The 12322-nt window shown below is 36.0% G+C and overlaps 1 protein-coding gene across 11 annotated transcripts in view; it reads left to right on the forward strand.

Moving 5' to 3' along the window:
* CCDC91 (coiled-coil domain containing 91) overlaps positions 1–12322 on the forward strand; it is a 388228-nt gene that overhangs the window by 175205 nt on the left and 200701 nt on the right. For all 11 annotated transcript variants that reach the window (XM_012474260.2, XM_021674873.2, XM_064377392.1 and 8 more), the window contains one exon: positions 154–231. In XM_012474260.2, coding sequence (XP_012329683.2) covers positions 154–231 — 78 coding nt within the window. The remainder of the gene's footprint in view (positions 1–153; positions 232–12322) is intronic.

A 12322-nucleotide genomic window follows, 5' to 3' on the forward strand; every position in this document is an offset into this window, starting at 1 on the left:
ATATATATATATATCTTTTCTCTTTGTTTCCAGCTGTAGCATTGATGTGCCACAAACCACTCAGTCTTTCATGGAAGCAACAGTAGGCTATGATTTTATTCTGAAAACAAAACAGAAGAAAAACTCATGGTTTTATTTTTTTTTTTCTTTCAGGAAAAACATAAACAAGAATTGGAAGACATGAGGAAAGCTGGTCACGAAGCCCTCAGCATTATTGTGGATGAATATAAGGTAGAGGTTTGAGAGTGTTGTTTCTTTTATTAAACCTTGGATAACTTTAGTAAAAAATTGCATATACCTACATGTGTAGGTATATGCAAACACAAACAAATTATATGTGTAGTCTTATTTTGGCATAGAATTTCTTTCCATTGAGCAATAAATGTTCATTGAAAGCGTACTTGGTGTATTACAAAGGAAATGTTAGACATTGGTCTACATTTGAGAAAGTTTGAGAATATTTGAGATATATCAGCAGATGAAGAAATTCAAGTACAAAATACTATAGAATTAGTTGCTAGATTATCTTTTTTTGTCTCTGCTGTGTGACAGGAAAAAAATTAAGGTATGATATATATCAAAAAAATATAGCTTTTTGCTTTTCTTAAATAGATTTGGGTACACTTAAGCGATAACAAAAATTATAATAAATGTCAATATCACTGATGTACAGTAAAACTTTAAAATTATTTTAAAAATTATTTGATTCTATGCCTGCATAAACTGAATTATGTAAAGCACATTGAGCACTTAATATCAAATTTTTATTTCCCTTTAAATTTCATGTTAGATCATTTTGCTTTTACAAGTTATGAAGGAATACATTTTTGTTGAAATAAAATTCAAACAATTCTCCCCAGAAGAAACCAGTACATTCTTCTAAGAGATTTCTCCATCTATTTTTATATATTTATATGCTCATAACATGCTATATAGTTTTGATTTGATTTAAAAAATGTTATCTAACTAAATTTACAATTTCCGTATTTACTCACTGACTTGGAGGTATTTTCCTGTCAATACATATAAGCTTATCCTGTTTTTGTTACTCTTCTATAGTTTTCATAGTATGAACATACCATAATTTGTTTAACCATGCATGTGTAGACATTTTGTTTTTCATTGTTCATTATAATAATAAATGTAAAAACTTCATCCTATTACAGTTAGAATATGGTAGTTTTTGTGTTGATTAAACTTACTCACTAGACTTGATAGAAGTTGATGTCATTTTAGTTAGTTGATAATTTAGTGTCAAAAGCTTCCTTAAGAAATCATTTGGATAAAAATAGGAAAAGAAGTAAATCCAGGATTAAGTAAAAAATGTTTAATTTTTTTTTCACCTAGAGTATTAAAATAGTCTATTAGATATGTCTTGGGACATGAAAGGTTATTTTTGTGACCATGCCCACCCAATATAGTAGCTGATGTTCATTATTAAAAAGGTCATCAAAAAATGTATGATTTTGGCCAGGCACAGTGACTCACGCCTGTAATCCCAGCATTTTGGGAGGCCTAGGCGGGCAGATCACCTGAGATTGGGGGTTCCAGACTAGCCTGGCCAACATGGTGAAACTCCGTCTCTATTAAAAATATAAAAATTAGTGAGGTTTGGTGGTGCACACCTGTAATCTCAGCTACTTGGGAGGCTGAGGCAGAAGAATCGCTTGAACCTGGGAGGCAGAGGTGAGAGTTACCCGAGATTGTGCTAATATACTCTAGCCTAGGCAGCAAGAGTGAAACTCCATCTCAAAAAGAAAAAAAAAAGTCTGATTTTTATAGCATTGATTTTTGGCCCTTTTATAATTAAATTTTTTTTTCTATTAATATAAACTAGTTTTACAGTTACTGAGTTGAGGAAAAGTTCTATATTATTGTAGTATTGAGTTTCACATCTTCTTTCCTCCCTAACGCTGAGGGTAGGAAGAATTGAAATACAATTGGCCTAATATATTTGCAGGTTCCATAACCATGGATGAGAAATTTTGGGGGAAGAAAAGTAATAAAAATAACAGTACAACAGTGAAAAGTAACACTAATTACTTGCTATCTAAGAAAAAGAGTAGCATATGATAAAATAATTATTACATGAACTTCACATGCCTGAATCTAGAATGAGGAAAAAAATAATTCCACTTCTTCTTCTGTAATGTACCACAAACCATCAACACTTACATTATGATTTTTTTCTATCTGAATTATATTTTTTCCGTATTATTATGAAAGCTGATTCTCAATATATTTTAGAACACCTTGCTTGCAAAATTTCACGACAACCAATATTTCTGATAATATTTCTCCTCTGAGTACTATAATATTAATGTACAAGATGTGGAATTCAACAAATCGTATGATTAATCAATGTGGAATAAATGTTCACTGATGTAAAAGTATTTATATCCTTTGACTATAAACCAACTGTGAGCTATGAAATAAAAAATTGAATATAACTTTGTAAGCAATTTGATTCAATTCCTAATCCATTTTTACAAGGCAACCATAAAATCGGAAAATTTTACATTTCTCTTTAACTGAGTGCTAAATAATGACACTGGACAAATAGATAAAATGAATCACTCTTAACCAAGTTTCTTCAAAATTACATTTATAAATTCTAGAATAGTTTTTACTTATGATTTTAACCTCCTTAGTTGCCTATATTGAAATTTATACCAATAAATATGTTTGCAGCAAAGAAAATATTGTGGAGCTAGAACTAAAAAAGTATTTAAAACATCATATACCAATCTGTTTAGAAAAACATCTATGCACATTCACAATAAGACAAGTAATTTTTCATTAATATTTTTAAAGCTGTATTTTACTGTAATATATGAAAATATGGTAGATGATTTATTAATTATTAGGTATTTAGAAAGGAAACCAAAATATCTCTAGTTGCTATTGCTAACAAAAGTGTGAACACTCTCTTTGCATTTATTCATTTATTTCAACAAATATTTATTACCTTATTTATGCCAAGGATTGTTAATACAGCAGTGAGCAAAATATTCAAATCCTTGTTCCATTGGGATATATGTTCCACATCTACACTCCATAACTACATATGATATTCAGGAAGGCAGGAACTTAAAATCATAGCATTCCTTGACATTTCAATTTTCAGGGCTTCACACTTTTACTTCTCCCTCCCCTGTAGGTGTTTTACTCAAATATGCAACTGAAATAGAAAAATCTGCTACTATCTCACCACCAGTCCTGGCTCCTGGGGATCTTACATCCTTCCAGTTATCATGGACTAAATGTAATCAATCACTTTTTTCCTGTCCAAATTGAGTTGAAATATTGTTGAGAAGTTTGAAAAAATATTGTCTTAGAAAAGAAAGTGGAAACTACCAAGTAAAGTAAAACAGAAATGAAAAAAGCCTAAACTGTAATGCATAGAAAGATACCTTATCTTTGTATAAACTTCTGCTTTCAGAAATATGAAGACATACCTTTTGATATTTTTCCTACTTAGTAGAGATTAAAGAATAACCCTGGGTATTTTATATAAAATATAGTCCCTGAAATAAGTCCCTGAAAGTAAGACAGAAACAGGCAGACCAGGTAGAAACCATGAGACCCTATTAACTACATGGTAATGGGTTCCCTGGATTTTCTTTTTACCTTTTTGTTCCACCAAAGTACTAGAGAAAGTGAGTAACCAAGAAATAGCAATGCTCACTAAAAACAAACCTCAAGAAAAGCCTACTCTCTCTAACCAAAAGCCTCCACCTAATAAGACAGAAAACTATTAGATAATAGCCATTCTCCTTCCACCAAACACCATAGGAAAAAAAAAAATGCAGCCTCACTCCTAACTCTGCCAATGAAGGCTGGTTAGAGAGAAAACTTAAGATTTTCACTCTTACCAGGTTATAAATGAGGAACTCTTCTGTCTCCTCACTGGGTGGTGTTAAAAAAGGTGGAGCAGGGAACTAGGACTTTTATTCACACTGGGCAATAAGTCCCCTTCCCACAAGTGTTAGGATAGGCCACTTAGGAAGCTAGACTTCTGTGCTAACTTGGTGTTGATGAGGTGTTCCTCCCTTTCTGTGTTGGGAGGTATCAAGGGATATCTAATTACTGCTTGGTAGTAATGACGTCACTCTTCTGTGGTTTCAGTGGAGGCTATGTGGGGAACAGTAATGTGGCACCCTTACTCTTCCCAGCCAGATTGGTATCAGCAGAGGCCTAGTGGGAAGCTGAACTCCCAGCCATGTCCAGAAATAACAGGAGGTCTTTGTTCCCTGTACCCTGAGTGCTAGTGGAGGCTAAGTTGAGTACCTAGACTTCTACCCTTCCTGGAGGTTTACCTTTTTCTCTGCTGGAGTGGTGTCCTGCCAGAAAACGTCTCCTGAAACATGATTTTAAATGTCCAGATTTCAATTAAAAATACTTATGTCAAGAACCAAGAAAATTTTGTCTTGAATGAAAACTAAAAAGGACAACAGATGTTGAACCGAGCTGATTCCTGTTTTAGAATCATCTGACAAGAAAGAATTTTAAGTATCTGACAAGGATTTTAAATCATTAATTACAAAAATATTTTAGTAAGTGATTATGAACTTTCTTGAAACAAATGTAAAAATAGAAAATATCAGCAAGTGTCAGCAAAGTGGTAGATTGTGTAAAGAAGAACCAACTGGCAATTTTAGAAATAGAAATATAATAACCAAAATAGAAAACTCAGGTGGGCCCAATAGTGGAATTGAGGAAGTAAGGAAAGAATCAATACATTTGAAAAAAGTAGAATTCACCCAGTTTGAACAGTGTAGAGAAAACAGGCTGAAAACAAATGAATAGGGGTTTAGGAATTTGTGGGATTATGATGAAAGACCTGAAATTCATGTCATCCAAGTCCTGGAAGGAGCAGAGAAAGAGGGCAGAACTTAAAAACATTCAAAGAAAGAGTAACACAAAAATTTTCAAATTTGGCAAAAGATACAATATTGCATATTTCAGAAGCCAAATGAACTGCAAATATGATAAAGACAAAAACAAACAAAATCCATGTCAGTACCCATTATAATGGTTAATTTATGTGTTCTCTTGACTGGCAGTGGTCTAGATATTTGGGCAAATTTTATTAATGTTTTTGTGAGGATTTTAAAAAATTCCTATAAGATTAACATTTACATCTGTGAACTTTGAATATAGCAGATTTCTCTTCCTAATATAGGTGGGCAATATCCAATCATTTGAAGGCCTTAACGGCACAAAAACTGACCTTCCCTGAACAGGAAAGGATCTGCCAATAGACTGCCTTTGGACTCAAGCTATAACATTAGTTCCTTTCTGGGTCTCCAGCCTGTCAGCCTTGTCTGCAGAGTTTGAACTTGCTAGCCTCCATAATCACATGAGCCAGTTTCTTAGAGTAAGTTATATAGTTGTACATACATGGATTTGTTTCTCTGGAGACCTTAATATATGCATAGTTAAACTTCCCTCAACCAAAAATTGAAAAATCTTAAAAGCAGCCAGAGAAAAATGGCATTTTACCTATAGGAGAATAACAGAAATATGATAGACGTTTCATCAGAAACTATGGAGGTCAAAGGAAATGGAACAAGTACTGAAAAAATTTTTTTTTAACCTGAAATTTTGTATCCAACCCGTATTTCCTCTTTAATTCCTTTGTCATTGAATAACTTATTTTTGGTGACTACAATTAGTGAGGCTTATTTTATGGCTTAGCCTCTGATCTATCCTGTGAATTTGAGATGAATGTATATTCTCCTGTGGTTAGGTGGAGTCTACTCTAGATACCTGTAGGCATAGATGGTTTGTAGTGTTGCTTAGGTTTTCTCTATGCTGCAGATAATCTGCCTAATTTTTCTAGCCTTTATTTAGTGTGAGGTGGTGAAATCTCTAAATATTATTATCAAATTGTTTATGTTACTTTTAATTCTGTCAGTTTTTGCTTCATATATTTTTTGGATATTTTTGTTAGTTGCATATATGTTTTTATTTGTTAACATCTTAATGTTAGTTTGTTTTCATACTGCTATAAAGAACTACTAGAGACTGGGTAATTTATAAATAAAAGAGGTTTAATTGCCTCACACTTCTGCCTGGTGTACAATCATTGCAGAAGGTGAAGGAGACACAAGCACCTTCTTCATAAGACAGCAGGGGAGGGAGGGAGGGGGGTAGAAAGAAAGAGAGAGAGTGCATGCCCTAGCGCGAGTGTGTGAGAGAGTGCAAAGTCAGAAATGCCAGACTTTGAAACTATCAGATCTTATGAGAACTCAGTATCATGAGAATAGCATGCTAGAAATCTGCCCCCATGATCCAGACACCTCCCACCAAGTCCCTCCCCTGACACATGGGAATAACAATTCAAGATGAGATTTGGGTGGGGACACAAAGCCAAACCATATCATTCTGTCCCTGGCCCTTCCCAAATCTCAAATCCTTCCCACATTTCAAAATATAGTCATAACTTCCAAAGTTCCCCAAGGTCTAAACTCATTCCAGTATTAATCCAAAGTCTGAGTCTAAAGTGTCATCTGAGACAAGACATGTCACTTCTGCTTATGAGCCTGTAAAATCAAAAGCCAGTTAGTTACTTCCAAGATACATTGGGAGTACAGGCATTGGTAAATACTCCCATTCAAAGTAGTAGAAATGGCTAAATCAAAGTGGCTACAGGCCCCACGCAAGTCTGAAATCCAGCAGAGCAGTCATTAAATCTTAAAGCTCCAAAATAATCTATTTTGACTCCATATCCCACATCCAGGGCATGCTGATGCAAGAGGTGAGCTGCCAAGGCCGTGGGCAGCTCTCCCTCTGTGGCTCTACAGGGTACAGTCCTGTGGCAGTTCCATAGGCTGACATTGAGTGCCTGTAGCTTTTCCAGGCATACAGTGCAAGCTGTTAGAAAATCTACCATTCTGGGGTCTGGAAGATGGTAGTTCTCTTTTCACAGCTCTACTAGGCAGTACCCCAATGGAGACTCTGTGTAGGGAATCCAACCCCACATTTTTCTTCTGCACTTCCCTAGTAGATGGTCTCCATGAGGTCTCTGTCTCTGCAGCAAACTTCTGCCTGGACATCCAGGCATTTTCAAACATCCTCTGAAATCTAGGCAAAGAATCCCAAACCTCAGTCCTTGCTTTCTGTGCACTTGCAGGCCCAACACAATGTTGAAGCTGCCAATGCTTGTGGTTTACACCCTCTGAGGAAATGGACCAAGCTGTACCTTGGCACCTTTTAGCTACAGCTAGAGTAGAGTGGCTGGGACATAGTGTGCCATGTCCAGATTCTGCATACAGCAGAATGGGCCATGAGACCAGCCCACAAAACCATTTTTCCCTACTAGACCTCTATGTCTATGATAGGAAGGGCTGCCATGGAGATAATTAAAATGCCCTGAAGACATTTTCCCCATGGTTTTGGCTGTAAATGTTCAGTTCCTTGTTACTTATGCAAATTGCTGCTACCAACTTGAATTTCTCCCCAGAAAATATTTTTTTGTTTGTTTTTTCGTTTTTGTTTTCTAGTGCATGGTCCTTCTGCAAATTTTTCAAACTGTTATGTTCTGCTTCCCTTTTAAACATAAGTTCCAATTTGAGGCCAACTCCTTTTGAATGTCTGACTATACACTTTCAGAAAAAGCCAGGCCACTTCTTGAATGCTTTGCTGTTTAGAAATTTCTTTTGCCTGATAGCCTAAATCATCTCTCCCAAGTTCTGCATTCCACAAATCTCTAGACTAGGGGCAAAATGCCGTGAGTCTCTTTGTTAAAGGAAATCAAGAGTGACCTTTGCTCCAGATCCCAATAAGTTCCTCATCTCCCTCTGAGACCACCTCAGCCTGGACTTAATTGTTCATATCAGTGTCAGCATTTTGGTCAAAACCATTCTACAAGTCTCTAGAAAGTTCCAAACTTTCCCACATCTTCCTGTCTTCTCCTGAGCTCTCCAAAGTGTCCCAAACTTCATTTGTTATTCATTTCCCAAGTTGCTTCCACATTTTCAGGTATCCTTATAGCAGCACCACACTCCTGGTACCAATGATTTGCATTAGTCAATTTTCACACTGTTATAAGAGCTACCCAAAATTGGGTAATTTATAATGAAAAGAGATGCAATTGACTCACAGGTTCACATTGCTGGGAGACCTCAGAAAACATAATCATGGCAGAAGGCAAAGAGAAGCAAGCACCTTCCTCACAAGACAGCAGAAGAGAGATAGTGAGGTGGGAAGAGCCACACTTTTAAGCCATCGGATCTAGGGAGAATGCACTATCATGAGAACAGCATGGAGGAAATCACCCCCATGATCTCAGCACTTCTGGCCAGGTCACTCCCCTGACATGTGGGGATTACAATTCATGATGAGATTTGGGTGACGACACAGAGCCAAATCATATCACGATGGTTCACTCCCTTCCTATTCTTTTTTAATCTCTAGTAAGTTTTTTCTTTTTGTTATAAAATCTATGTTTTTCTGATATTTAATATAGCCACTCCCATTCTATTTTGGTGGTAGTTTGTATAGCATGAGTCCCCAACCCCCAGGCTGTGCACAGGTACCATTTTGTGGTCTGTTAGGAACTGGGTTGCATAGCAGGAGGTGTTGGTGGACAAGCAAGCATTACTGCTCGAGCTCTATCCCCTGTCAGATCAGCGGCTTTATATCCTTATAGGCGTGACAAACCCTATGGTGTACTGCACATCTGAGAGATCTAGATTGTATGCTTCTTTTTTTTTTTTTTTTTTTTTTTTTTTTTATTGCATTTTAGGTTTTGGGGTACATGTGAAAAACATGCAAAGTTGTTGCATAGGTGCATTCATGGCAGTGTGATTTGCTGCCTCCCTCCCCCTCACCCATATCTGGCATTTCTCCCCATGCTATCCCTCCCCAACTCCCCTCCCCGCTGTCCCCCCCACTCCCCCACAACAGACCCCCGTGTACAGTGCTCCCCTCCCTGTGTCCATGTGTTCTCCTTGTTCAACACCCTCCTATGAGTGAGAACATGTGGTGTTTGGTTTTGTGTTCTTGTGTCAGTTTGCTGAGAATGATGGTTTCCAGGTTCATCCATGTCCCTACAAAGGACGCGAACTCCTCATTTTTAATGGCTGCATAATATTCCATGGTGTATATGTGCCACATTTTTCCTGTCCAGTCTATCATCGATGGGCATTTGGGCTGGTTCCAGGTCTTTGCTATTGTAAACTGTGCTGCAATGAACATTCGTGTGCATGTGTCCTTATAGTAGAACGATTTATAATCCTTTGGATATATGCCCAGTAATGGGATTGCTGGGTCAAATGGAATTTCTATTTCTAGGTCCTTGAGGAATCGCCACACTGTTTTCCACAGTGGTTGAACTAATTTACACTCCCACCAACAGTGTAAAAGTGCTTCTTATGAGAATCTAACTAATGCCTGATGATTTGAGGTTTAACAGTTTCATCCTGAAACCATCCCCTTTACCCCAGTCTGCAGAAAAATTGTCTTCCATGATACCGGTCCCTGGTGCCAAAAAGGCTGAGGACTGCTGTATATGGTTTCCCATCCTTTTACTTTGAACCTATTTGTGTCTTTGAATATAAGGTTTGGCTCTCGTACAAATAGAATTATATGCATATTAAACAATTGCTTTTTAAATCAGTTAAGAGAATCAGCATCCAATTATGCTGTCATTTAAAATTACCCTTATAACTAATGATCTCTCCATGTCAATGAGTTCTGCATCCATGAATTGAACATTGTATTCATGAGATGAGAAATCCTTGGATATGGACGGCCAAATTTTTGTATCTGCAGGTTTCTCAGGGCCAACTGTGGGGCTTGAACATTCTCAGATTTTTGTATCCTCAGTGGTCCTGTAATCAATCCCTTTGGATATCAAGTGGCACCACTACCTTTACTGTCATGCTTTGTTTTTTCACACAGATCAAATTATTGTCTGGAGCTACTTGCATTAGTGTGAAGAACTTCCTTTAGTATTTATTTTATTCTTCAAATTTTAAGTTTTTAGGTCTTAGATTTAAGTCTTTAATCCATCTTGAGTTGATTTTTGTGTATGGTGAGAAATAGAAATTCAGTTTTGTTATTCTACATATGGGTATCCAGTTTTCCCAGCACCATTTACTGAATAGGGTATCCTTTCTTAAACTTATGTTTTTGTATGCTTTGTTGAAGATCAGTTGGCTGTAAGCATTTGGCTTTATTTCTGGGTTCTCTATTTTATTACATTGGTATAAGTATCTAATTTTACGCCAATAACATACTGTTTTGGTTACTATAGCTTTGTAGTATAATTTGAAGTTGGGTAAATATGCTTCCAGATTTTTTTTTTTCCTAGAATTGCTTATATGGGCTCTTTTTTGGTTCCATATGAGTTTTAGAATTGTTTTTTCTATTCTGTGAACAATTATATTGATATTTTGATATTAATTCCATTGTATCCATAGATTGCTTTGGGCAGCGTGGTCATTTTAATGATACTGATTCTTCCAATCCATAATTATGGGATATATTTTCATTTATTTTTGTTATTAAAGCTTTCTTTTAGCAGTGTGTTGCAGTTCTCCTTGTAGAGATCTTTCATGTCCTTGGTTTCATATATTCCTGTGTATTTTAAAAATTTTTGCAGCTATTATAAATGGGATTGAGTTTATTTCATTATCACCTTGGTTGTCATTGGTGCTACTGATGTGTGTACATTGATTTTGTAACTGGGACTTTACTGAATTCATTTCTCAAATCTAGGAGTTTTTTGGAGGAGTCTTTAGGATTTTCTAGGTATGCAATTATGTCATTTGCAAACAGAGATAGTTTGAATTCCTACTTTCCAATTTAGATTCCCTTTATTTCTTTCTTTCACTTGTCTTATTGCTCTGGCTAGGACTCCCAGTACTGTGTTGAATAAAGGTGTTGAAGATGGGCATCCTTGTCTTGTTTCAGTCTTAGAGGAAATACTTTAAAATTTTTCCCCTTCAGTATGATGCTGGCTGTGGTTCAGCATGTATAGCTTTTATTACTTGAAGGAATGCCTTTCTGTGCCTAGTTTGTTGAGGTCCTTTAGTTTTTATTGTAAGTTGTATCTCTTAACAATGAATTTGTGTATTTTTCTACCTGCATTTCTTAAAGTTACTTTTTTTTTTAAATATAAGATTGTAGACAATTTTTTGTTGGTTGATTTTATCACTTTGAATATGTCATCTCATTGCCTTCTATCCTATATATGAGAAGTAAGCTATTAATCTTTTTCAGTTTCTCTTGTGCACACTAAGTTATTTTTATCCTGTTTTCAAATTGTCTGTTTTTCACTTTTAGTATTTTGGCTATGATGTGTCTGGGTATGTGTTATTTATTCTACCTGGAAGTTATGAGCCTCTTGTATGAGTAGATTGTTTTTCATCAATTTAGGGATGTTTTCAGCCATTCATATTTTTTCTCCTACTTCTCTTTTCCAATGTGTTACTTTCATTATGTATGTATTAGTTTGCTTAATGGGGGGGTCTCACATGATTTTTAGGCTCTAGTCATTTTTATTCATTATTTATCCTTTGTTTTTCAGATTTTATGATCTTTATCAATAGTTCTTAAGGTTTACTGATTCTTCTTCTCACAACTGAAATCTGTTAATACAAGTTTCCATACATTTTTTTGAATAATTGACTCTCAATTTGTTGTAAGCCTTTAATCAATTTCCAGAGACTGAATTACTGCTTTGCCAATTTGCCCTGTGATATGGTTTGACTGTGTCCCCTCCCAAATCTCATCTTGAATTGTAGTTTCCATAATTCCCGCATGTCATGGGAGGGACTCAGTGGGAAGTGATTGGATCATGTGGCAGTTTCCTCATGTTGTCCTTGTGTTCGTGAGTGAGTTCTCACGAGATCTGATGCTTTTATAAGTGTCTGGCATGTCCTCTGTTTGCAGTTCTCCAGCCCAACACCCTATGAAGAAGGTGCATTGTTTCCCTTTTACCTTCTGCAATGATTGTATGTTTCCTGAGGCCTTCCCAGCTATGTGGAACTATGAGTCAATTAAACTTATTTTCTTGATAAATTACCCAGTGTTGGGTATTTTCCTTCTAGCAATGTTATAATGAACTAATATGCCCTGCTTCCCAGATGACATTCTGGAGTAGAGGTTTCCCCCACAGCTCCTCATATTGCTGTTGCAGAACTTCCATCCCTCTTTCTTATTTTTTTAAAATCCAAATTAAAATAGTGGTTACTCTATTACAAATACTCTTTATTTCAAAAATGATTATCCTGAGGTCGGTATCATGAATGGCTCATGACATTCTCCTTATTCTGAATACATTGGCAAAAGTTGAGGGTTTGTTTATATC

The sequence above is a fragment of the Aotus nancymaae genome, unplaced genomic scaffold, assembly GCF_030222135.1.
Source record: "Aotus nancymaae isolate 86718 unplaced genomic scaffold, 86718_ANA_hifiasm-v0.15.2.pri h1tg000016l, whole genome shotgun sequence".
NCBI classification, from domain to species: Eukaryota; Metazoa; Chordata; class Mammalia; order Primates; family Aotidae; genus Aotus; species Aotus nancymaae.